At 38.1% G+C, this 27,989-nt stretch overlaps 1 protein-coding gene across 2 annotated transcripts in view; it reads left to right on the top strand.

The window, feature by feature from the left end:
• The window catches only part of UNC13C (unc-13 homolog C), a 663,443-nt gene that overhangs the window by 592,184 nt on the left and 43,270 nt on the right, over nucleotides 1-27,989 (top strand). For both annotated transcript variants that reach the window (XM_055279200.2, XM_055279199.2), the window contains one exon: nucleotides 2,933-3,080. In XM_055279200.2, the coding sequence (XP_055135175.2) occupies nucleotides 2,933-3,080 (148 nt within the window). The remainder of the gene's footprint in view (nucleotides 1-2,932; nucleotides 3,081-27,989) is intronic.

The following is a 27,989-nucleotide window of genomic DNA, read 5'->3' as shown; positions in this document are numbered from 1 at the left end:
GTATAGAATAACAGTAGAAAACAGTATTTTGAAAACTACATCTAAATTATACGTGGAGAACTACAAACACTTCAGTTCTCCTTAAATAGTGCTGAGAGTACTAAGGTTTCTGTTGTTTATTTGGTGAGATCATCCTCTTTGTCTAGTTCATGAGGATAAATTACCTACTGGCTGCTAAAGTTAAAAACAACAGTACTTAAAAACTCATAACCACCAAAGATGTCACTTCTTTGGAAGCCTTTGCTGGCTCCTTAGATAACAGAATTGCATGCCTCCCCCATTATCTGTATTTTCAGATCATTTTTCTAACACCTGCAATGTATTTTTGAAGTCATTTGTTTAAATGTTGGTTACATTTCCTACTAGATCATAATCCCTTTTGGAGCAACCACTGCATCTCTTTTGCTTTATAATGTTAGCATCCAGCACAAGGTCTGGCTCATGATACAGATTTAATAAATATTTATTAAAGAAAAGAGGGAGAAAACAGGTGGCACAGCAGACGTTACCACGGATGCTGTCAAGTACTAAGGTGACTGAAGAATCCACAGTGCAATCTTACAAATTAGACAGTAAATCCTGTGGTCATCCTTATAAATGCTATCACTCATACTACTTTATATACACTGTTAAAGAACAGTTTTTAAAAGAGAGTACAATTGTGATATTCATGCAGTTACAAGATGTGTCAAAATGTTATTCATCAATTAGAGAGAGAACCAGGTAAGATGTTACTACTGTCTCAGAGGAGAATTCCAGAAACCAAGCATATACAAGCAATAAGAAAAGCTGGAATAGAGGCAAGACAGATTTATCCACAGAGCAATATTCAGTTCTATTCCACCCAAAATAATTAATTTGTATTACTAGGGACAAAAATCATCTACACTATTATTATTCATTTTCTACCATTTATAGAGTTTTAAAGTAGCCCAAGGACAATGAAAAGTGAAAATAACCCAAATGTGTATCACAGACAGAATACCCACTAATCTTTTCTGCTCCTTTTTCCCCAGAAATGGCAAGTTTTCATCTTGTCAGTTTAGGTTTAACTTCCCTCTCTTCCTCCTCCTCTTTCTGCTCGTCCTCGTCCTCCTTTGTTGTAATCATCTAGCACTTAGGCTCAAATTTGATAAGACTCGGGCTTACCTGAGACACATTAAGAGAGAAAGTGCCTTCCTTTCCAGAGTTGCCCTCCTACCCTTGGCTCAGTTGCTAGCATTGCTCTTTACTCTCAGGCAGAGTTGTTCCTTTGGATGGCTCCTTGATTCATGATTAAACAGTCCTCCAGAGAGCACCCCACCACCCTCTAGGTGATACAGAGTCAAGACCAATCTAAATACATTTATGTGCGTCCCCCTCAATACGTCCATGAAATCTTTTTTCCATCCTTAAATACTGTGTTTCTCAAAGAAAGGAATTGTCATATTTTTTTCAACCATTAAGGCACCTGAAACAGTTCTGGACTACTAGTCCTCTAAATACTTTCTGCATGTGAAAATGTTTTAACATTCTTTATAAGATCCAGGTGTGGAACAATTTAAAAATTATGTTTTGTCTTTTCCTAAAGAGAAGACATTTTTTTCCGTGCCTCCTTTTCATAGCATATGTAGTTTTTGCCAAAGCCTGTGTGTTCACAGAGCACCTAGCTAGAATCGGTAAATGGAATTTCAAAGGACCATAGGTTTCTTTCTGCCTGAGGAGGGTATCTGTAATTGTACCGGTCTTTCTTAAGTTTAAATCCCAATTGCCTAATTTCTCTGGCCTACACCCTGAATCTCCTCTACAGTATACTCTCTGAAAATACAACCAGATGCTTGCTAATACCCATAAAATTTTTCTGCATCTCCCCTTGAATAGGGAAAAAAAAACTGAGAAAACTATGATTTTTCAGCTCATTGAAATGTCTTGCCTGAGAACTTCTTAAGGAGTGGGAAAGAAGAATGACACATACCCATTTAGGAGAGCGTCTCTGAATAATTTCTTGAGCTTCTTCGACATATTTCATTCTGTGCTAATTATAGATCACAGTGAGCCACAGTTACTAGTGAGTGCTTTGTTTCCTCTAGCATTGTTGGTACAGGAAGAGAGAAAGAGAACCATTTAATCTTAATAGAATATTATAAATCTATTATCATTTATAAACAGGTAGAAAAAAATCCTTAGTTCTATCATATATCTCTAGACAGTCTGCATTTCCAAGAGATGTCTGTGCATAACACTTGTAGTATGAAAAATGCTAACATCCCTCAGTAACCATATTTATTGTCAATTACCATGTATCTTCTCTATTATCTTATTTATAAATATTGGAATATTTTGAGTTTGGTTGAATAAAAATAGCAAAAAAATAGTTTTATTCTATTTATCAGACACAAAGTTCAAGGGGTGTTGGATTTCCAAGGACCACTCTGCTCGTCAGGTTGGCCTATATCTGCACCACTGTGTGATTAGAGGATTGGGCAGATGGAGTGGCAGACACCTAACCTAGAATCTCAAACTGGTATCTGGAAAATATGTGGCCAGAAGCTACCTTACCTATGAAATTTTGACAACCCTTGGTATTTTTCTGGTATTCAAGAAACAGAAGTCAATAACCAAGTTGATAATTGTTACCTAAACCTGTTATTCTATACGGATTGTGACTGCTACATCAGCATGATCTCATTTGTTTAAAATTTTGCATAAGAGAAAAAGGCTTAGGCCTTCTGGGATATGAGGTCTGTGATGTTAAGTGTCATTTCAGAGACGTCTTCTAGGGACCTGAATTAGATGTTAATAACTTAGCAATGGGAAAATGATGGGACCGTTTTTTTTGTATCTTGCCTTGATCAAATTGTATTATTCCATTTGAGCTTCTCTATTAGAGTAATAAATTCTTTCCTCCAATACTTCTCTCTAAATGCCTCTGCTTATTTTTTTTTCTTTGTAGCAATACTTTCATGCAGGAGGAAATGGCCTGAAAAAGAATTTCTTGGAGAAAAGCCCAGATCTTCAGTCTCTGAGATATGCTCTCAGCCTTTATACCCAAACTACTGATGCCTTGATAAAGAAATTCATAGATACTCAAACCTCACAGAGTAAGTAACACATAGGACCTGAGAATAAGGTAAACTGAATACGAAACTAAAATTTGACATCAGAATTATTATACATAGTACCAATAATTTTTTGCTGTCGTGAATTAAAGTATCATTAAAAATGGAGAGTTATGGTTAATAGAGAATACCAGTTTTTTTTAGTGTTCATGAATTATAATTTTATAAATAATTTTAATAACACTAAGATGTATTTCATACTAAAGCTCTATGGAATGGCTGACTTGTTGATGATTTTAACTTCCATAAAACCACTCTAAGTAAAATCTACTTTTCAATATTTATGACCATGATATTTTCTTCAATTCAGTATAAAAGACTCAGTGGATTTCTAGTCTTGGTATCGTCCAAAAAAATGATAATAATTCTCTAAATCCTAACTTCAAATGTAAAATCCTGTGCTCTTGGGTTTTCATAAGGGAAATCTCATTTTACGCTAATTTCATATGAAAAAAATTACAAGATTTCTTTGAAACAGGCCAAGAGGCAGGCTTCGTATTTTATTTGAAACTCAGATATGTTTCATGTGTCAAAGTTTCCACCGCATAAGCTTCTAGGATATTACTGTTCAAAAGTTTTTCTTTCAAGTTGCTTTGTGATTTATTATATTTTGGTGATTATATGCATTTAAGATCTGGCATTTCTAAGAGATTATTGAAAATGTCAGTACGAGTCAAAAGAGCCAAATGCAGGCTCAAACTCCAGAACCTAATAAGTTATACTACAGAAATAATAAAAGTAAGTAAGAGGACACTGTCTTCATTCATGAAAGATCCTTGGAAAAGGGAACATACTGATAATTTTTTAACTGTGATGAAAATACCCTGGACTCTTCATTGTTTCCTCTTGGATACATTAATTTTTCTACCTGTATCAAAGATAAAGCTAAAGGTGCTAGGTAGGTAGTCTGCCTATAACTGCTTTCTGATACTGTCCAATTAAAAACTACAATTATCCCTTTTCATATATCCCAGGTTATACTGTGGGATATTTCCAGAAGGGGAAAAGTCGAGCTCATGAGAGATTGTCAAGAGATGCAGAAATATTCAAAACATTATTCCCTGAATGCATGCTCGTGCTCCCTTAAGGTTTTCTAAACTTTATAAATATGAATACAATTCTAATATATCAAATAAATAGTGTTGTAACTTTAAGAAAACAATGAGTATATAAAACTTTTGCTTTATCTTTATAGGTTTCCATTTATGTGTACAACACCCCCAACACACACACATATACATATACAGACACTCATCCCTTGGTATCCATGGGTAATTGGTTCCAGGACCTCCCATAGATAACAAAATTTATGGATGCTCAAGTCCCAGATATAAAAAGGGATAGGAGTTGCATATAACATATGCACATCCTCCCACATATCTTAAATCATCTCTAGAGTATGTAGAATATGAAAAAATGTAAATAATTTTTATGCAGTATTGTTTATAGAATAATAACAAGAAAAAAAGCCTGTACATGTTCAGTATAGTTGCAATTTTTAAAAATATTTTCCATCCACAGTTGGTTGAATCTATGGATGCAGAACCCATGGATATCAAGGGCCGACTGTGTGAGTGTGTGTGGATACATCTATGTATGTTTGTGTGTGTGTGTGTGTATATATATATATATAATCAGCTATGGTATATGGAATTTGGCATAATTATCTTTTTATTACATGTATTATATGAAAACATTAAAAACACATGGGAAGAGGAGAGGATTCTTATTTCTAATAACTCACTGACAATATAATTGGTTTTACTCTTAGTTTATTTCCTATTCCCTCATTTTCTGTTTTTTTCTGAATATCCAACTTTTTTTCAGATAACTGAAATTGGTAGGATATAGGTATGAAATGGTTTTGAATTTTCTCCAATAACTACGTGTAAATATGCCTTGTGGAAACTTATTTCCACCTCCTCCAGCCCTCCCATCCACCTTTGCCTAGCTGCCCTCACCAGACGTGCTCAGGCCCAAAGGACTTAGTGTATAAAAGGGAGCCTGATGTGCCACTTACTCCTCCTTCCCCATCCACTTACAGGTCTCTCTATTCCTCAGTGTTTTGGGGAATGGAAACTAAAGGGGAAGAAGAAGAGGTCCTCAATGCTTCCTATATGGTTGCATCCAAACGCTGGTCTCTCATGTGTGTTTCTGGGGACCTCCTATCTGCACATTTCCTTGAGGAGTGAAATCTATTTCAGATCGATTCCTGTCAGTGTCTCCTGTGACTGCCTACTGCAGCATATGCCATAGATTCTTGCTGCTTGAAAATCCATTCCTTGTGGCTAGCCCTCTGGAATGGGATTCCGGCGAGTAAGCTAAAGCCCAACTTCCTCTTGTGAGGTTCACTTGAGCCATAGAAAACTCATACATTTTTTTCAAATTGTTGGTGGTAATGGAGACTTCTCCACTACTACCCACTTTCTCCACCCTGCCATTTCTCTAAAATTCTCTTCTCTACCTGTACATAAGCATTTATACTTCCACATTAGGGGAGGGACAATGCTATGGCTTGATGTAACATGATCATGTTCAATAAAAAATGGAGGCAAGCTCAAGTCTTCTCAGTTAGTGAATCCAGGATTTCTGAGTAATATTCATTCCCTCTCTTTTTTTGATTCTGTCACAATCCCATCTCAATATTCATGACCATAGACTGAATAATAAAGTTAACAAACACTACACCCTTTGGAAAATTGTGATGAGCAAGAGAGAGAGATGAAAATTAGCTACATTTTAGAATTATTTATAAAACCATAAAAATGAAAATATAGTAGAATATACAATACTTATTTCTGTAACAGATCCTGAAGTTATAGTTTGTACTTATGACTTCCAAATTCTTCTGTCCAGTCCATGTTCTCTTTGGCGCCAAAGGAAACTCGGCTTCCAAGATCCCTTAAGTGACAGAGAAATATAGAAAAGTTTAATTATTGGGGTCTTATTTATATAAAGTGCTATACAATTCTTTGAACATTTGACACTGGACATGCTGAAATAGAGGCATTTGGGTTCCACCCTTTGTATTCCATTGGTACTCTTCCTGCAGATGATCATTTCCAGTCACTAGTAGGATACATTATCCTGTACCTGTTTTATTCTGGTGACATGGAGTCAAAACTGACCAAATGAAGTCTCAGTTTCCAGTGCATTATTAGTCCATTCTCATGCTGCTAATAAAGACATACCCAAGAGTGGGTAATTTATAAAAGAAAGAGGTTTAATGGACTCACAGTTCAGCATGGCTGGGGAGGCCTCACAATCATGGCAGAAGACAAAGGAGGGGCAAAGGCATGTCTTACATGGTGGCAGGCAAGAGAGTGTGTGTGCAGGGGAACTGGCCTTTATAAAACCATCAGATCTCATGAGACTTATTCACTAGCATGATAACAACACAGGAAAAACCCACCCCTGTGATTCAATTACCTCTCACCGGGTCCCTCCCATGACATGTAGGAATTATGGGAGCTACAAGTCAAGATGAGATTTGGGTGGGGACACAGCCAAACCATATCACAGTGTAAATATTGTTGCAATTATCCAAATAATTGTCTAGCACTTAGCACAATACCAAATACCCATGAATAGTCACTGTATTTCATTTTTGTTATTTTAACTTAGATTTTGTTATATGATTTAGAAAGATCATACTGTTATAGTATCAATCAAATATAAAGCAGTAATAGCTGACACTGCTTACTGCGAACACCTGCCACTCTGCCTGAGGAGCCACAGGCACAGGCTCAGTCCTATGCAGGACCAGCTGGAGTGCCAGAGGGTTACTGCCTCAGGGAGCAGCCCCCTACCAGTGAAATACAGGAAGTTGGTGGGTAAGAAAGGAAGAAGAGAAAATCTCTGTCTTCCTCATTTGTGACAACTCTGATGTGTATTCTACATACACATCACTCCACAGTTTCCCTATGAGATGCGATCCAGTTTCCCTCAGAAGGCTGGCTTGACACTCACTTACTTACTTTTTACTTACTTACTTTTTTTTTTTTTTTTAGCTTACTTACTTTTTTTCTTTTCTCACCTCCTGGCTCCTTTCCCAGTGTTTCCTGGGATCCCTCCACAGGCAGACCACTTACCTTTTGATGCTTGTCTCAGGTTTACTTATGGGAGAACCCAAACCTAAGGTCACGTGGCTAAAAAGCAGGATGCCAGATCCTGGTTCAACACATATCTAGACTGTGCCCTGACCTCTATGTACACCTCTCCTTAACGACAAGTAAAAAGGCTCACTACCTTGAATGAATGTTTCCCCATTACTTGGGTTTTTTCTCTCACGTGTTCTTAATTTAGAAATACAGAACTAATTAATGAAATACAACTTTTAAATGACTATTATCTGAGAAAAAAAAATGTGTATTTTTTTCCAAATAATAAGCATAATCATTTACCTTATGATCATAAAACCCAAAGTGATTTTCTTGTCTTTTTTTTTTGAGATAGAGTCTTGCTCTGTCACCCAGGCTAGAGTGCAGTGGCACAATCTCGACTTACTGCAGCCTCTGCCTCCCGGGTTCCAGTGATTCTCCTGCCTCAGCCTCCTGGGTAGCTGGGATTACAGGTGCACGCCACCATGACCGGCATTTTTGTATTTTTTTTAGTAGAGATGGGTTTCACCATGTTGACCAGGCTGGTCTTGAACTCCTGACCCCAGGTGATCTGCCCACCTCAGCCTCCCAAAGTGCTGGGATTACAGGTGTGAGCTACTGTGCCCAGCCTGTCTCTTTAATTTTTAATTCATGCTCTGTGGGGGAAATTACTGTTTCAAACTGCATTGAATCATTATTTAAGTGTTATTTAATCAAAATGTGTGTTGTATAAAAAGTCTCTGATCCTTTAGAATCTAAGTGCACTTTTAAAAGCATTTGTGTTTTACTTTTCTTATTCTCATATAATTTCCCCTTACTCCATTTTCTTCTTTTCCTTTCTCGTATCCTCTTTTTTCTGTTTTTCTCCCTTGCTTGTGTTAGAAAAGTAACTATAACATTTAATATAAAAGGAAAAAGTCAATAACTTATAATTGATTTTTTTCACTATTTTCAGGTGTTAAGACATACTTCCCTTTAAAAATATGTTTAGTGGAATTTAACTTTTTAATAAATGGGTTTATAAGTATGGAAATGCCTCTTGTATCTTGCTCATTTATTCTTTTTTCCTTATTCACCTCTTTCTCGCTCTTTTCTCTCCTATTTTTGTACTCCTTTCCTCCTTCATTATTCTCTTTTGGAAGAGATTTGGATGTCATCTTTCTGTAGTACTTAGACAAAAAGAGAAAAATACTCTACAAGGAATTGAATCCCATTAGAAATTTATGAGCCACATAATTCAAATGTGATCTCTCATATTGGAAAAACAGTCTTCTCTCTCTGTTCCAAACATGGAAAATAAACAAATCCAAAATGGACGTAGAAGTATTCTTAAGTTTTTAAGTGGAACTGAGAATTTAATATATAAGAGTCACATGTTTATTATTCTAGAAATGTACTGCAATACTAAAACACCGTCTTATTCTGCATCCATTTAACAAACATTTACTGAGTGTCACCTCTGAGCTGTTTCATACAATGAGAAATATGTTCGAAGGTGAATATGATGTTATGTTTACAAGTTGCCCTAATACGGTGCATGTCAAGTAGGGGTGGTTCTCTCCCTCAAGAGACATACGGCAATATCTGCAGAACTTTGGTTGTCACATCCTGGAGTGGTGGTCATGTTACTGGCATCTAGTGTAGAGGCCAGGAATGCTGCTAAACATCCGACAGTGCACAGGACAGCCTTCCTGTAATAAAAATTCATCTGGCTCTAAATAGCAATAGTGCTCAGTCTAGGACACCATACTCCAATACAGGCTGGAAAGTGAGAAGTGAAATTTTGGTCTGAGGAGACAGAAAAGGCAGAGAGGTAGGTGAGTATACTGGGTCATGAGAAGGTAGGCGAAGAAATGTATTCTGGATAAAGAAACTGTCCAGGAGAGTATGTACTTGCACTCTTATTTTAAAATCCCAATATAGCAAGCATGTCCACAGTATATTTTTACTGGTGAAAAAACATAATTTTTTAAAACAAAATTCACTACATCACCCCCTATTTTAATCAATAGATATTATTAGAAGTATCTTAAATTTTCTTGCACCATTAAAATATGTAGAAATACTGTGGTAGGTTTAATGTAACATTAGCAGAAATTTTAATATATGTTGGAATTATGACATGTTATTTCTCCAAAATTTGACTCAGTGGTTTAAAATTGATAGTTAGCTTGAAATATTACATTTTTTATTGCTGTTTTCTCTCAAGAATGCATTACTTACAGTTTTAGAAGCTGGTAGAAAATTCATTTCTTGCATCTTGATTACAATGTTAATAAAAAACGGTTTTTTTCTAACACCTATTTCATTATACCAAGGGCTCTTTGAATATTTCATGCAGGAGCAGACAGTGAAAAATGAATAAAATTGAACATATTAAATACAGTTTTTTCAATGAATAACACAATTTGAAATAAGGCACAGAATGATTAATTGCTGAGCCATCCTCTGTTTCCTTCTCTGAGTTTTATTGCAGCTTGAGTGACCTGAATCACAAAAGCTTTACACAGAAAAGGGATATTTTATAGAGAAGTTACAACTGTCCCATAAAATATTAATAGTTAATGCCTATGCGAATTAAAATACAAGAGCTGAAGTGTTTGTATTCTATGATCTGTCCTCTTTTCTCATTTTTAATGAGTGAAGTCTTTGAGTCCCTGCTTAAGTTTCTTAACATTTAGACTAGATCATTTTGATCATTTTAATAACCTGTATCCTGCTGAAGTAGAGTATAATGTATTTTAATTTGAGATGGAAAGCATATAGCTACTGATTCCCATTCTGGAATCTATTAATATACTTCAGTACGCTTAGTATATTGCACTAATGTTATGTGGAGATTGCTCACTCTTATTTTTATTGGTCATTTTTATAATTTAAGTGGAAGAAATATTTTATTATTTATTTATTTATTTATTTATTTATTTATTTATTTATTTTGAGATGGAGTCTGTGTCTGTCACCCAAGCTTGAGTGCAATGGTGTAATCTCGGCTCACTGCAACTTCCGCCTCCTGGGTTCAAGTGATTCTTCTGCCTCAGCCTCCTGAATAGCTGGGATTACAGGTGTCCACCACCATACCCAGCTAATTTTTGTAATTTTAGTAGAGACGGGGTCTCACCATGTTGGCCAGGCTGGCCTCGAACTCCTGACCTCAGGTGATCTGCCCACCTCGTATCCAGAATATATGATGAAAAGTTTAAATGCCAGGTTATATATCCAAGCACACTTTTATTGTCAGGAGTAAAATTTGGAAGCATCTCACACATAGTTATTTGGGATCATATCACCTAATGAAAGCATTAATTATCTCTAATTATATTCCTCAAACTATAGAATATATGCCCAGAAGTAGAAAATAAACCCTTTTCTGAAATGGTTCACTGTGGAAAGAGTGAACAATTTTCTTATCAGTAATACAGAAGAACTTAATATTTCATTGGCAGAAAAACTGTTGTCAAAAAAAAAAAAAAAAATGAGCTTTTTGGCCAAGGGCCACTGCTGAAATTTCAACTGGATAGCCACCTCTGGAAAAATTGCTGAGAAATGTCTTCAGTTCCTATGGTTGGCCATTTTCAACTCAATACTGATTTTAAAACATAGAAGTTATGTCTCATATTGGCTGATAAGCTTGGCAGAGATAGTCAGAGATCTGGAATCCTCTCCAGCAGGATTACACTCAGTAAATGTCACTCTCTGCCCCTTAGGCACCACTGGACTATCTCGAATTGCCTTCTAAGACAAGAGATTAGCATTTCTCTAGATTCCTAAGTGTAAAACTGAGGAGAATCTGTGAAATATGGCTCTTCAAACATTGCAGTCTTTCTGATGACATTCACTTCACCAAGCTGGATGAAGGTCTTCAGTGCAGTCAAAGAGCTATGCACAAATACCTTTAATAAGCGGGGTACTGTGATATGATCCTAAGGATGTTGACTCCCATAATAGAAATGGCAAATATTAAATGAAGTTACAGTGATGATAAGCAAACATCTTGTGCACTAACCAAGTTGTCTACCTCTGTGCTATTCCTCCCCCAAATCCTGCAAGACCAGTAACATTCTCCACACTTCTCAGATTAAGACACGATGTGTAAAGATTTTACTCACAGATAGATTTTTAAACTTGCTAAGGTAGTTGGTCAAGTAGATAAGTGACAGAGACAATGCCCCTCCCGCTGTCTCACACTCGTTTTCATCAGAAAGAAATCAGCCTATCATTATTCCTTCCCACAGCCCATGCTTTCTTCTCCCTAGCTTTAAATAATTGGGTGTACTTCCTTCTCTGCACTCTACATGTTAGTATCACTGAATCTTTCTTCTGTTCAGGAGATGATCTTTAAGCTGATACTTGGTTTTCATGTTGGCAATAAACCCCCTCCGCAAACTTCTAACTTCTTCCTCTGCTCCCCAGTTTCACTTCATTCTGGCTGCAGTTACTGGGTAGGCTCAATAGCCAGGACACCTTTTAAGTAATAAACAGAGGAACTGATGTTGTAGAAATCCAAGCTAAATGTAAGAAAATACATCCTGCTTCCAGGACACTCTTTCTAATATAGCCTGGAGTCTACCATGCACGTGTAGGACATTGCTGCATTGCTCTTTCTTCCCTGTCTCACTCTTCTCCACTCTTGTCCCCCACCAGCACAAGGATTCATCTTGTGACAGTTCCCTAGCACAGTGAGTCATTTCATGATTGATAATTGGCAATCCTCTCTTCTTACAATGTAAGCCCTAGTAGAACAGGCAGTTTGCATATTCGTCTTTGGAATCCAAGTGCTCCATACAGTACTGGATGCAAAGCAGGTGCTTAGTGAGTTATAGAACAAATGAATGCTATTAAATTCAATGCAGAAAATCTCAAATCGTGTAATGTAACACAGTTCTCATATTTGAATGTATGTGATTACAGACTTTTATTGAAGCAACTATGTTTGTGGTCCTGTTCTAGACACAAGAACATCCAAAGTGTGTATGAGTCTGTGTGCATCCTTAGAAAAAAGCTTGTAATTCTACAACTGACACTATCCACTATCATACAAGATAAAAGATAGTAAGTGCCATTGGAGAAACACAAAGGGTATATAAAATTAGAAAGAGAGAGAAAAAGACTACTTTTTTTTTTTTTTTTTAGCAAACTCTTGAAATCATGATGTTTTATTCAGTCTGTTACATGAAACTCAAAAAGCGACCAGGAGAAAAATGAAGTCTGCCACTCTGCACAGTTTAGGTCACTGAGAGATCCATTTATCCTTTCATGTGACTTAGTTTTAGGAGCATTTGTCATATGCCAGGCTTTGTGCTAGGTAAATTACCATGAAAGTCTATGCCGAATATCTCCATTTACCTCTCCTAATCTACTTTCCCCCACTCCGCAGGAGGCTGAGCTGTGTGGGTCACAGTCTTGGGCAGGCTTACTCCCTGTTTCCCAAGTGGTTCAGACAGCAGGGAGCCCCTCCTAAAAGGGAAGAGTACGTTCAGATATTCCTTCTCCAGGCTCCCTCTGGACAAGGTCCTCTCAGCCTGGCTCTGTCCTTTGACTCTAAGCTTCTCAATGTCTTTCCTGGAAAACTATCTCTTTCCAGGTTCCAGTAACTCCTTCCTCCCCTCATGGTTTACCGATGAGGGTAGTCAGCAGCTCCACTTTCCCTTGTCATTTCCCTACAGCCCAGCGAAACCCTCATAAAAAGTCTCCTCTCAAACCATCCTAAAATTCCTCAAATTCTAGTTTCCATCTGTTCACTATTTATACTCTGATACTTGAAAAATCTTTAGAGTTTTGCCAGGTTTTCTTCCATGGAAACTCCTTCATTTGGGTCAAAGATTAACATGTTGAAATAAGCATTTCAAGCATCAGAATAATGCTCTTTGGAGTGAGAGAAAACATCAAATTTTGATGACTCCTTTGTCCAGAATGAACAAAAGAGCTTTCCACAGAAACATTTCCATTACAGTCTGGGCAGTACATCAAAATTCCAAATCCCACTTTCTCAGAATACAGTTTATTTGGCCCAGCATTTTATCTTTTCTGGAAATCTGAAATCAGATTAAGACAACGGGGAATCATTTGTAAAGTCACTTGTAAAATGTAAGAGTTCTCACAGCATAGAATAAGCACATGTTTATTGCATGTCATGCTATGGGGAAATTATCACTTTTAATATACTGATAGACTAAAATGTACATATTTTTAGCTCAGAATAGGTGTACTTCTAGTGTTTCTTCATTCATTTTTTGTCATGAATACTTGAAAGATTACATTTTTTATAGCACTCACATTTTTAATCAACATCTGTGTATATGATGCATTTCTTTATTTCTCAATTTGGTGAGAGCCAGATCTCATTCCAAGGTTATGCTGAGTATCAGTGATTAGAATCCCTGTTTCCTGACTTCAAGTGTTCCCTGTTACTTGCCTCTCAAATACTAAGATTGGTTTAAATAATTGTGAAGGTAACATACATATATTTTCAAAAGAAACAAAAGCACTTGACATTTGTTTACATCTAAAGTCACATATAAAGTTTACATATAAAGTAATAACCACTCACACTGCAGTTTACTACCATTTATAAGCACCTTCATGTATTTTTGTCACTTAAGTCTCAGAACAACCCTCTAAAGTCAGACAGAGGGCCAGCACCATGGCTCACGCCTGTAATCCTAGGACTTTGGGAGACCAAGGTGAACGGATCGCTTGAGGTCAGCAGTTCGAGACCAGCCTGGCCAACATGGTTAAATTCTGTCTCTACTAAAAATACAAGAATTAGCCAGGCATGGTGAAGCTGGGACTACATGCCTGAAGTCCCGGCTACTCGGGAGGTTGAGGCAGGAGAATCACTTGAACCCAGGAGGTGGAGGTTGCAGTGAGCTGAGATCGCGCCATTGCACTCCAGCCAGGGGGCTCAAAAGCGAAAATCCATCTCAAAAAAATAAATAAAAATTAAAAAACAAAAAATAAAGTCAGGCAGAGATATTCAGATTATTGGTGTAATATTCCAAAGGGCTCCTGGGTGCCCTTTTGTGACAGTCATCTCACCCAAGAGCAATGGATGTCACTGAAGTGATTTAAGCAGGAGTGCAACATGGGTAATAGACTGAAGGGAGACAAGACAGGAGCAGACACAAGTTCCAGGCTCCAATAAAAATCCAGGTGAGACACGGCATGGGGCTTGGATGGTGGAATAGTGACAAAGAAATATGGGCAGACTCAAGATGTAGTTCAGCAGTAAAATAGGCAAATGTTAGTGAAATAAATCTTAAGTTAATAAAAGTTAGGATATAAAATTTCTTCTACAGGATTCCAAAATAAAGCAACAATTCCTTCTGTGTGATGAAAGTGTGGTTGTTTTTTTTCCTCTGCCTGCTTATGGTTTTCTGTACTTTCAAATTATCCCAAAATGTCTAGATGTTTATTTTTGAATTATAATTGTATTTAAAAATATTAAAAATACACTTTCTTATGCAAAGTAAATTAGTTTAATTGATGGCCAAGGTGCAGTTTATTCAAAGTGGTAGATTTTGAAGTCTTTTAAGGCCTTGGATTTAAATCTGAGCTGGAATAAACAGCCCAATTAAACTTTCTCTTGGCCGGGCATGGTGGCTCACGCCTGTAATCCCAGCACTTTAGGAGGCTGAGGCAGGCAGATCACGAGGTCAGGAGATCCAGACCTTCCAGCTAACACAGTGAAACCTCATCTCTACTAAAAATACAAAAAAATTAGTCAGGCGTGGTGGCATACACCTGTAGTCCCAGCTACTTGGGATGCTAAGGCAGAAGAATGGCTTGAACCTGGAAGGCAGAGGTTGCAGTGAGCCGAGATCACGCCACTGCACTCCAGCCTGGGCGACAGAGCAAGACTCTGTCTCAAAAAAGAAAAAAAAAAAAAAAAAAGAACTTTAGGATTTAAAGAATCTTATAATTGCTTTGTGAGTAGCACAATCGCCTGGAGTGGGACCCACATGTTTATGTATAATGCATCGATTAAAATTAAGCGCTGAGTTAATGATAAAGCAGGTATTTTGAAAATTGTGTAATACCTTCTTATTATGGGTAGCTATGATACTTTTTAATATTTTTGTTACTGCTGTTTGTTTTGTTTTAGGTCTGGTTAGAAGGTAAAACAGAGGTTAGAATAAGTTGTTTGGGAATCTTATGGAAATGCTGACGTCAGAAAAATACTCTTCAAATCGCTGAGTCACGAAAGCAAAATGCAATACAATTTCTCTGGACCCACTGAGCCACCACGCCTGTTTTTGTTCACTGAGAACAGGTTTGGTGACCAATGGGGTCAGTGGCGTTAATTGGAAACTGCAGACTACTGCCTCACAACCTGCACGTGTCCTTCACAGCTGATTTCTGAGAGAAGATGGGACGTTTTCTCCTACAGTTATCCTTTGGCACTGGAAGTTAAGCCTTGTTATTACATGTTTAATCTATCTTAGAATAAGAAATATAAACTATGTTAAATGGCATAAAAATAGTAAACCTAAATCTTTAAAGGTTGGAAGCCAACCTTGTACAAACCTCTGGTGTAAAACTCTCTGCTTATTTATGGAAGAAAGGCAAGAAATGCGAAAACAGGTGAATGGAGAGCTATAGCAGGCATGGCCCAAGCAAGTGCTCTGGTTCTGCCTGGCTATAAGACCTGGGATAAGTCACTTATCCTCTCTAAGCCTCAATTCTGTCTTCTGTAAAAATGGAAAGCATAATAATTCATACCGTGTGGAGTTGCTGGGAGAATTACAAGTGATAATACCCGTGAAACACTTTGCACATAGAAATCCCCATAAATGTTCATCATTCTTATGGCATCATCATCATCATCATAAGATGTACTCTGTCTCAGAGGTGACTCTTTCGTTTACAAAACATTAAGAGAGACGCCCTCAGGACGCAGCTCCCTAAGCAAGTAAGCCAGTAATCACGTGTTCCTCTGTGAGCTGTACCTCCACATTCCTAAGATGCTCTCGGAGGGACTGAGAGATCTGTGACACCTGAATGATTCACACCTGCAGTTTCTCGGAACCCCTTCTCCATACACTCCATGGTTGTCAAATAATCATATATTTATTGAACCTGTGCTGTGCACAAAGCGCTGTGCTCGGTATGTGACACCAGGGATAGATTCTTTGCTCCAAGGAGCTTATGATGAAGATAAAACAACTGTATGAAGAGCAAAAAGAATCATCCAGGGTAGTTTATGCTAGATGCCAGATGAATCTAAAGATAAAGAGTAGAGGCTTTCAGAAGGGGAGAGATGCCTGTGATGGGAGAGTTGGGAGCCTTCAGGGAAGACGTGTGGTTCCAACTGGGTTTTCAAGAAGATATGGGGCTCAAGTAAAGAAAGGAGAAAAATAGGCAGGTCAGAAAGACACAGAGATCAAGTCAACAAAGAGACCAATCAGAGTAGAGCAGAAAGGTGCTCTCAAAGTATAGTCCCAGAACAGCAGCCTCAGGATTACCCGCTCAGGCTGTCATAACAAAATACAAAGACTGGGTGGCTTAAACACAAAAATTTATTCTCCAGTTCTGAAGGCTGGGAAGTCCAGATCAATGTGCCACCAATTCTGTTTCTGATGAGGGCTCTCCTCCTGACTTGCAGACAGCCTTCTTCTTGCTGTGTCTTCACATGGCTGAGAGAGAGATCCTAAGTTCTCTGGCATCTCGTTTTATAAGGACACTAATCCCGTCAGGCCAGGGCCGCACCCTATTACCTCATTTAACCTTAGTTACTTCCTTAGAGGCCCCATCTCTAAATACAGCCACGCTGGGGATTAGGACTTCAACATATGAATTTGGGGGAGATATCAACATTCTATCTATAGCACGTGGAAACTTTTCAGAAGTGCTAAATCTTGGGCTTTACCCTAAAACTACTGCAACAGAAACTCTAGGAGTCGGGCTCAAATATCTCTTTTAATCAGCCTTTTTGGTGCTTCTGAGTTTGAGAACCACTAAAGAGTCAATAGGGGAAGTGAATGGAGGGGGGACAAAAGAAGTAGATTGTCATCAGAACTTGGAGAATTTTGAGGCTCAAGAATGTGGAGGCTGGTCTTAGTCAGTGGGAGACCTAGAAGGAGAGGAGGTCATACAGGTTAATGTAAACCATTTATTTTGCCATCTGTTTGCAGGAGAAAGGGGAGGAAGGAAAGGAGGAGAGAAGGAAAGAAGGAAGGAATTAAGAGAAAGGGAAGGAAGGAGAAAGGGAGGTAATGAGGACGGGAGAGAAGAAGGCCTTTAGGAAAACAGTTTCATAGTTCAGGTATTCACATTCTCAGTACAGTAATAGCAGGAATGGAGAAAAGGGATGAAGATGATAAATATTATTAAAATCTACAGGTCATGCCAGGGTCAAGCAAGCAAAGGGGAAAAGGGAATTAGGTAACTCGTAGATCTGTGCAACCTACCACTGACGAAAGTGTGGAAGCTTAGAGGGGGAGCTGATTTGAGGCACAAATTCAGTTTTATTTATTTGTGCTGATATTAACAGGAGGACATCTAAGTGACTGTGTCTACTAAGATATGAGATACAGTCAAGAGAGCAGTCCATTCTGCAACTACATTCAGGAGGTGATTCTTGAATCCTGTGGAACCTTTGCAGGTTCTGAGGAAGGGCGCACGGTGAGAGAGGATAAACGAAGTCACAGCGAAAGCCACTATTTCAAGGAAAGCAAAGGCCCAGAATGAGGGTGAAGATGAGGGCAGAGTAAATATCAATGACATTTAAACATTTTTGCTGGTTAGCCCTCCAAAAGGCCTCTCAGTCTGAGCTCTGCAGAAGGGACATGTTTGCAAGTCACTGTGAGCCCTCAGGGTGAATCACTGTGAGCCCTCGGGGTGAATCACTGTGAGTCCTCGGAGTGAATCACTGTGAGTCCTCCGGGTGAATCACTGTGAGTCCTCGGGGTGAATCACTGTGCCTATGAACTGGGCCAACTAGCCAAAACTGTGAATTACGATGACCACCACTACTGTTAGACTGACTCCTTGTTAAACAGGATAATGGTTTTCAGTACCAGCTAAGATAATTTTAAAATGTTGACCATTTATATTACTTAAGTAATGTGCTACCGAAACCCTAAGGGGTTTCTGTAACAGTAAACTGACAGTTCTCTAGTGTAGTTCAGCATCACCTGTGAGGCTTGTTTGACCACAGATTGCTGGGTTACACTCAGAGTTTCGTATTCAGTGGGTCTGGGTGGAGTCTGAGAATTTGCATTTATAATAAGTTCTCAGGCACAGCTGATGGTGCTGGTTTAGGAACCACAATTTGAGAACCATTGTTAAGCCTCACGCCACGCCATTCCCATCATGAGAGCCACCTGTAGCTAATTCAGGGCAACTTGTTGGCTGCAAACTATAACCATAGGCAGTTTCTTTAGCAATATAAACCTCTAGATAAAAGAAACATTCAAAAACCAGAATAGGAAAATAGAGAGTCAATGAAAAGTATTTTTTTCCAAATGAGAGCATGTGTTTTACAGCCTCCAAAGAATATTTTCATGTAGACTGCACTAAAATAACAACAAGATAAACCTGAAACTAAAGCTTAAAAAGGCCTTTATGAAACGAAAACACTTTCACACCTGAGGTAAAGGGCTACATATTTCCCTCCATTTTCTCTCATATCTTAGCTTTCATTTAAATGACATTGCCATTTTACATATAATAGAAGAACCTAGAAATTTGATTCCTGCTTATTAGGGCAAACCAAAGGGGTTATTTCCAATTATTTTCAGTTTGGTTTTTCTTCACGTATAATAGAAATGATTTAAAAGCCAGGTTTTGTTGGAAACTGCCATAAATGTGGTTAATAGTTGCTGCCTCAGCATCCATTTTCAGGCCTGACCTAAGTTGTCTGAAGCCCAGTCTCACTGTATCACCTCTGGTCTGGGTAACACTTCCCCTCCCTAAGTGGTTGTTTGTAATGCGGCCCATTTGCTCTTCATCGTGCTAGAATAGGTCTAGTGTGTGCCAAATCATAAACACAGCTGCTGACCACCATCAAACCTAATGGCCAACACCAGAGTCCTGTAAATAAGTCCTGCTTCCTCCAAGTTCTCTTAAATCAGCCTAAGCCACACCCCCCACGGGAAAGCCCCAGGACAAAGCTCCAGGCCCTCCCTCTGCTCTTTGGCTCCCCATGGCCTCCAGACTTCCCCTCAGGCTCCTGCCACTCCCTCCACCTCTCTGGGATGTGTAAGTAAGAGATTTCTTTTGTTGCTGCGTTTTGGTTTCACCACCTCCTTGTGCCGCACCTGACTGACATCCTAGAACCTACCTTTCCCCCTGGCCAGGGCTCTCCTGGAGAGTGGCTGGTTTCTGGCCCCCTCCAAAGAGAGACCTCAAGACCAAATTAGGAACCTAAATATATAAATCACAACAGAAAGCTTGGTTGTTTACTGACAATATATATTTATACTATAAAATGTGTTTATGATTTAGAACACACTAGACCTATTCTAGCTCTAAATTGCATTGCTATCTTGGAGTATGCAGTTATGCCTCGTTTCATTTCATTTTCCACTTGAAGTCATTTTATTCCCTCAGTTTATAAATGCCTCGAATTCTTTAGCTGAAAAGGCAAGGTAACTTGAGAGAGCACCCCGCTTTGTAACCATAACCTCCAATGCAGAACAAATTAAACATGCAAAACTGTGAGCACCATGTCCTACGCTGTTAAAGAAAATGATGTTGAAGGGCAGTGAAAGTCCTTATGAAGAAATTCAAAAGAGTAAAAGTATTAAATAGACAGATGAACTGGAAACGGAAAAGGTCAGTTTTTCTTTCCTTTAGGAGTAAGCCAACTTGGAAACTAGCTGGTAAGTGTTACAGTCCATTTAGATGACAGGCATTCTTAGTATTCACTAAGAAAACATCATGGTACAAATGTTCATTGTGCAAAGCACACCTGTAATATTTCATCTGGTCCTCTCTGTGACCCTATAAGGAAAACGAAACATTTTCAGATGAGACCAGGCTTCAGGGTGAAATTAGGTGACTGGTGAGACTTATAGAGAGAGTAAGTGGTGGAACTGGATTCAAATCCAAATTCTTCCAACTGTAAGCACAGGGCATTTTCCACTAATCAGCCCACTAACCAAAGAAATCTAATTTTTCCAAACATTTAAAGTGATGCTATGGCCATTTGAGTAAAACCAATTTTGGCCTATACTTTTGATTTCTCATCACCAGCCTACCATTGGTTATCTGATATGGGCAGCAGAATTAAGAGGTAATGAAGTCTAATAGAACCTCTCATTATTTGTGTGGATGCAGTAGTAACAGAGATGGTGATATAGTTTGAATGTTTGGCCCCTCCAAATCTCATGTTGAAATGTGATCCCCAGTGTTGGAGGTAGGGCCTGCTGGCAGGTGTTTGGGTCATGGGGCAGATCCTTCATGAATGGCTTGGTGCCCTCCTCATGGTAATGGCTGAGTTCTTGCTCTATTCATTCACTGAGATCTGGTTGTTAAAGGGTGTGGTACTGCCCCCGTGTCTCTCTTGCTTCCTCTCTCACTATGTTAGGTGCCAGCCCCCCCTTTGCTTTCTGCCATGATTGTAATCTTCCTTAGGCCTCAAAAGAAGCAGATGCTGGTGCCGTGCTTCTTGGGCAGTCTGCACAACCATGAGTCAAATAACCCTCTTTTCTTTATAAATTACCCAGCCTCAGGTATTTATTCCTTTATAGCAATGCAAAATGGACTAATACAGATGGGGAGATGTAGGTATTAATTTAACAGATGCTTATATATTGCCTATATTCTCACTGGGACTGGGAAGTGTTAGAGAAATATAAATGAAAACATAATCTCTTCCTAACCCAGAAAACTTCTCCACAAAGGTAGAAGAGAAAGAACACAGTTTTACTGAATAAGCATTAAACCAGAGTGAGATGCACGTCTCCGGAAATCAGCTAAGAAATTGCAAAGACAGAAAAAAATCTCACCTTTTAATGTAACAAGCAGATATAACCTTTTATATACAAATTCTCAAGGTAAACAATAACTTGTCCTCAAGGGGACTTTACAGCACCATTTGTCAAACAACTTTCAACCTAAATTCCCTTAGTAATTGGGGTAACCATCTGTGTTAAACAATTGGCTTTATCCAAAGCAAAAATAAATTTCTCATATCTTTATAAAAGGAGGTTGTCTTGCAACTTGGAGTAAGATACCTGCTGAAATTACCCTCCTAGCCTCCTACAGAACCTGATAAATAGAGGTGTTATCTTCCTTGATAATTTTCAAAGTGATGATTCCCCGGTCTTTGAGAACGGTATCCTTGGGTCTTAAAACTAGCAAGAGACTAAGATAGCTTTTAAAAATATTTATATACATTTCAAAATGACAAAGAGGTACAAGCTTTCTAAAGTAAACACCCTAAGAAAAGGATGTTTCTTTGCTTATTTTTAACATGGAGAACATATTAGTCATATATTCCTTATAGGCTTCTTAACAAAATACTACAGATTGGGTAACTTAAACGACAGATATTTATTCCCTCACAGTTCTCGAGGCTGAAAGCCCAAGATGAAGGTGCCAGTGGGCTTGGTTTTTGGTGAGATTGCTCTTCCTATCTCGCAGACAGTTACCTTTTCACTCTGTTCTCATGGCCTTTTCCCCCTGCACAGGGAAAGAGATCTCTGGTGTCTCTTCCTCCTCTTAAAAGGACACCAGTTCTATCATATTGGAGCCCCATCCTTGTCACCTCATCTAACCTTAATTAACTTTTTAAAGGTCCTTTCTTCCAATAAAGTCACATTGGAGGGTGGGGCTTTCACAAACACATTTAGGGGGGACACAATTCAGTCCGTAACAAAGAGCTGAGCTGCTTATTTTTAGTTGGCATTTGCCCTTATAGGAATAACAAGCCAGGCTAAGTCCTTGTCATCATGGGGATGCAAGTAATGCAAGTTGCAAGTAATAATCAAGGAAATAAATAGTGATGAGTGAAGGCCCTTGGCTTAAGGATGAGAAGAAACCAGCCAGCTCCTGGTTAGCCAGGTAGTAAATCGTGCATTCCTGATAATTTGGAAAGGAAAGAGCTAGAAAAGTAAATTTATGGAAGCAGGATCATCCAGATAATCGATGATATAACTAAGCTGTACAGACTGTTAGGCCATCAATCAATAATTTATCAAATTCCACTCACACATTAACTCATTTATTCATGTACTCAACATTTAATCACCCCTAGATTCATTTTACATACCAATATGGCTGAAAACTACCCAGATAATGTTTTTCCTTCCAGCACTTACTACCACCGTAGATTTTATGAAATTATTAATTAGGTTTCAACTTAGATTTCAATTTCAAACTATTGTGTCATGTTGATTTTACGCAAATACTTATAAGGTGAAATGACAGAATTTTATGAAATTATTAGGTTTCAACTTAGATTTCATTTTCAAACTGTTGTGTCATGTTGGTTTTACACAAATACTTATGAGGTGAAATGACAGAATTCTTCTCCTACCAGGACAGTTCACAAAACCCGTGAAGCATTTATATGGCCTGAAGCTTCTTCATATGTGCTCAGAGTCTATTGTAAGGAAACAGTTGTCTGCATGTCTTCCCAGTTTTTAAAAACAACCACCAACTAATTCATATAATAGAACTCACTCAAAATAACTCAAAGACAGTCTGGACAAAATAGAGATATGATAGTTTAAAAGATAATGTAGTCTTATAACTTCCACATATAGATAGTAAACTCACAACTAAGGAGTTTGAGACCAGCCGTCAGGACCTCAGTACTCCACTCTTATAATGTATGGTCATTCTGTTGGTAGAGTGGATTTTCATCACTGGAGGCAGATGTTACACTGCTCCTCCCCTCTGGCAAAAAGACTTGAAGGAAGGCAAGTGAAGGCCAGGTGAGACTGAGCCTCCACCCACCTCCCCATGCCCAGTCAACTCTCTCATTCTCTACCCTGTGCATCTCCTCTCTACACAAACAGCAAACGTCTTTTTACTTTATTCAGTCAAAGGTAGACTTCTTCATGTAAGATACTGACATGTTCAATAATAAAATATTTGAAGTTAAGTTAGATACATTTTAATGACTAATTAAGTCATATTTTTAAGAAATAAGAGAGAATTATTCACTGTGCACTTGTTATGCCAAGTTTCAGATGAGACTAACATTGGCCCTGGGCACAATGCATGGGTGAATCATTTTAGTCTCAGGAAGATGGGTTTTGTATGGTGTTCTGTATTAGGCACAATCACAAGGTAGATTGGAGAGTCCTAGATAAGATGATAGAGAATGGGTAGGACACCCTTCCCCTGACCAGCAGACTGCTGGTTGCATGGTGAAGCTCTTTGTTAACCTTGGCTTCTGCCTCACCTAGCTTCTCATATGGTTCATTAATAGCATTGGGGTGCAACGCATTATCTGCTGAAATGCAAAGGAAATGCTGATATATTTTAAATTTATTTCCTCAAGTAAATTGAACTTTTCCCTTAAATATGGTCACATTATTATTGATTACTTTAAATCTCGGCTCTGCCACTTACTACGTGTAACATTAAGTAATTTAACTTATCTATGTCTCATTCCCTCATCTGTAAAATGAGGTTGACAATAGTGTCTCCTAAGTGTGGTTGGTGAGAAGATTAAATAAATCAATATATGTAAGCCTCCTAGAACAATGCCTAGTGCATAACAAATACTTCATAGTAAATTCTTTTTTTTTCCATAAGTTATTGATGTACAGGTGGTATTTGGTTACATGAGTAAATTCTTTAGTGATTTGTGAGATCCTGGTACACCCATCACCCAAGGAGTATACACTGCACCATATTTGTTGTCTTTTATCCCTACCCCCTTCCCCTCTTCCTCCCAAGTTCCCAAAGTCCACTGTATCATTCTTATGCATATGCATCCTTATAGCTTAGCTCCCACATATCATTGAGAACATACAATGTTTGATTTTCCATTCCTGAGTTGCTTCACTTAGAATAATAGTCACCAGTCTCATCTAGGTCATTGCAAATGCTGTTAATTCATTCCTTTTTGTGGCTCAGTAGTATTCCATTCCGTTGTGTGTGTGTATATATATATACACCAGTTTCTTTATCCACTCGTTGATTGATGGGCATTTCGGTTGGTTCCACAGTTTTGCAATTGTGAATTGTGTTGCTATAAACATGCATGTGCAAGTATCTTTTTCAAATAATGACTTCTTTTCCTTTGGGTAGATACTCAGTAGTGAGATTGCTGGATCAAATAGTAATTCTACTTTTAGTTCTTTAAGGAATCTCCACTCTATTTTCCATAGCAGCTGTACTAGTTTACATTCCCACCAGCAGTGTAGAAGTGTTCCCTGATCACCGCAGCCACACCAACATCTACTGTTTTTTTGATTATTATTTGATTATGGCCATTCTTGCAGGAGTAATGTGGTATCGCATTGTGGTTTTGATTTGCATTTCCTTGATCATTAGTAATGTTGAGCATTTTGTCATATGCTTGTTAGCCATTTGTATATATCTTCTTCTTTCTTTCTTTCTTTTTTTTTTTTTTTTGAGACTGAGTCTCACTCTGTCACCCAGGCTGGAGTGCAGTGGCACAATCTTGGCTCACTAAAGCCTCCGCCTCCTGGGTTCAAGTGATTCTCCTGCCTCAGCCTCCCGAATAGCTGGGATTACAGGTGCATGCCACCATGCCCAGCTAATTTTTGTATTTTTAATAGAGACGGGGTTTCACCATGTTGACCAGGCTGGTCTTGAACTCCTGACCTAGCAATCCACCTGCCTCAGCCTCCCAAAGTGCTGGGATTATAGGCATGAGCCACCACGCCCAGCCAGCCATTTGTATATCTTCTTTTGAGAATTGTCTATTTATGTCCTTAGCCCACTTTTTGATCAGGTTGTTTTTTTCTTACTGATTTGAATTTGTTGTAGATTCTGGATAGTAGTCCTTTGTCAGAAGTATAGATTGTGAACATTTTCTCCCACTCTGTGGATTGACTGTTTGCTCACTGTTCTTTTTGCCATGCAAAAACTCTTTATTTTAGTTAGGTCCCAGCTATTATCTTTGTTTTCATTGCAATTGCTTTTGAGTTTTTAGTCATGAAATCTTTGTCTGAGCCAATGTCTAGGAGGGTTTTTCCAATGTTATCATCTAGAATTTTTATAGTTTCAGGTCTTAGGTTTAAGTCCTTAATCCATCTTGAGTTAATTTTTGTATAAGGTGAGAGACAAAGATCCAGTTTCATTCTCCTACATGTGGCTAGCCAATTATCCCAGCACCATTTGTTGCAAAGGGTGTCCTTTTCCCATTTTATATTTTTGTTTGCTTTGTTGAAGATCAATTGGCTGTAAGTATTTGGATTTATTTCTGGGTTCTCTATTCTGTTCCATTGGTCTATGTGCCTATTTTTATACCAGTACCACCCTGTTTTGGTGACTATGGCCTTATAGTATAGTTTAAAATCAGGAAGTGGGATGCTTCCAGATTTGTTCTTTTTGCTTAGTCTTGCTTTGGCTATGTGGGCTCTTGTTTAGTTCCATATGAATTTTAGAACTGTTTTTTCTAACTCTGAAGAATGATGGTGGTATTTTCATGGGAATTGCATTGTATTTGTAGATTGCTTTTAGCAGTATGCTCATTTTCACAAAATTAATTCTAACATCCAGGAGCATGGGATGTGTTTCCATTTGTTTGTGTCATCTATGTTTTCTTTCATCAGTGTTATGTAGTTTTCCTTCAGAGGTCTTCTGACTCTTTTGTTAGGTATATTCCCAAGGGTTAGTTTGTTTGTTTGCAGCAGTTGTAAAAGGGGTTGAGTTCTTGATTTGATTCTCCATTTTGTTGCTGCTGGTATATAGAAGAGCTACTGATTTGTGTACATTAATCTTGTATCCGGAAACTTTGCTGAATTCTTTTACCAGTTATATGAGCTTTCTGGAGGAGTCCTTAGGGTTTTCAAGGTAGGTGATCATATCGTCAGCAAACAGGGACAGTTTGACTTCCTCTTTACCTATTTGGATACCCTTTATTTCTTTCTCTTGTCTGATTACTCTGGCTAGGATTTCCAGTACTATGTTGAAGAGGAGTGCTGAGAGTGGCCATCCCTGTCTTGTTCCAAATCTCGGAGGGAATACATTCAACTTTTCCCCATTCAGAATTATGCTGGCTGTGGGTTTGTCATAGATGGCTTTTATTACATTAAGGTATTTCCCTTGTATACCAATTTTGTGAGGGTTTTAATCATAAAGGGATGCTGGATTTTGTTGAATGCTTTTTCTGCATCTATTGAGATGATCATGTGATTTTTGTCTTTAATTCTGTTTATGTCATGTATCACATTTTTTGACTTGTGTATGTTACACTATCCCTGCATCCCTGGTATGAAACCCACTTGGATCATGGTGGATTATCTTTTTGATAAGCTGTTAGATTCGGTTAGCAAGTATTTTGTCAAGGATTTTACCATGTATATTCATCAAGGATATAGGTCTGTAGTTTTCTCTTTTGTGTCCTTTCCTGGTTTTGGTATTAGGGTGATGCTGGCTTCACAGAATGAATTAAGGAGGGTCCCTTCTTTCTCTGTCTTGTGGAATAGTGTCAAAAGGATTGGTATCAATTCTTCTTTGAATGTCTGGTAGAATTCTGCTGTGAATCTGTCTGGTCCTGGACTTTTTTTGTTGGTAACTTTCTAATTACCATTTCAATCTCACTACTTGTTACTAGTCTGTTCAGGGTATCTAATTCTTCCTGATTTAAGCTAGGAGGGTTGTATTTCTCCAGGAATTTATCCCTCTCTTCTAGATTTTCTAGTTTATGTACATAAAGTTGTTCATAGTAGCCTTGAATGATCTTTTGTATTTCAGTCGTGTCAGTTGTAATATTTCCTGTTTCACATCTCAATGAGGTTATTTGGATTTTCTCTTTTTATCTTGGTTAATCTTGCTAATAGTCCATCAATTTTCTTTATCTTTCCAAATAACCAGCTTTTTGTTTCATTTATCTTTTGTATTTTTGTTTGTCTATTTGTTTCAATTGCATTTAGTAGTGCTGTGATGTTGGTTATTTCCTTTCTCCTGCTGGGTTTGGGTTTGGTTTATTCTTGTTTCTTAGTTCCTTGATGCCTGACCGCAGATTGTCTGTGTGTGCTCTTTCAGTGTTTTTGTTACAGGCGTTTAGGGCTATGAACTTTCCTGTTAACACCACCTTAGCTGTATGGCAGAGGTTTTGATAGGTTGTATAATTATTGTCATTGAGTTTGATGAAGTTTTTAATTTTTATCTCAATTTCATTTTTGACCCAATGCTCATTCAGGAGGTTATTTAATTTCCATGTATTTGTGTGGTTTTGAAAGTTCCTTTTGGAGTTTAGCTCCAGTTTTATTCCACTGTGGTCTGAGAGAATGCTTGATATAATTTCAATTTTCTTAAATGTATTGAGGCTCATTTTATGGCCTATCATATGGTCTGTCTTGGAGAAAGTTCCGTGCACTGCTGAATAGAACGTGTATTCTGTGGTTGTTGGATGAAATCTTCTGTATGTATCTGTTAAGTCCATTAGTTCCAAGGTATAGTTTAAATCCATTGTTTCTTTGTTGACTTTCTGTCTTGATGACCTGTCTAGTGCTGTCAGTGGAGTATTGAAGTCCCCCACTATTATTGTGTTGCTGTCTATCTCATTTCCTAGGTCAATTAGTAATTGTTTTATAAAATTGGGAGTTCCAGTGTTAGCTGTATATATGTTTAGGATTGTGATATTTTCCTGTTGGACAAGGCCTTTTACCATTCTATACTGTCCCTCTTTGTCTCT

This window comes from Symphalangus syndactylus, chromosome 5, assembly GCF_028878055.3.
Source record: "Symphalangus syndactylus isolate Jambi chromosome 5, NHGRI_mSymSyn1-v2.1_pri, whole genome shotgun sequence".
Taxonomy (NCBI): Eukaryota; Metazoa; Chordata; class Mammalia; order Primates; family Hylobatidae; genus Symphalangus; species Symphalangus syndactylus.
Note: the sequence above shows the minus strand (reverse complement) of the source record. Positions and strands in the feature narration are given on the sequence as shown.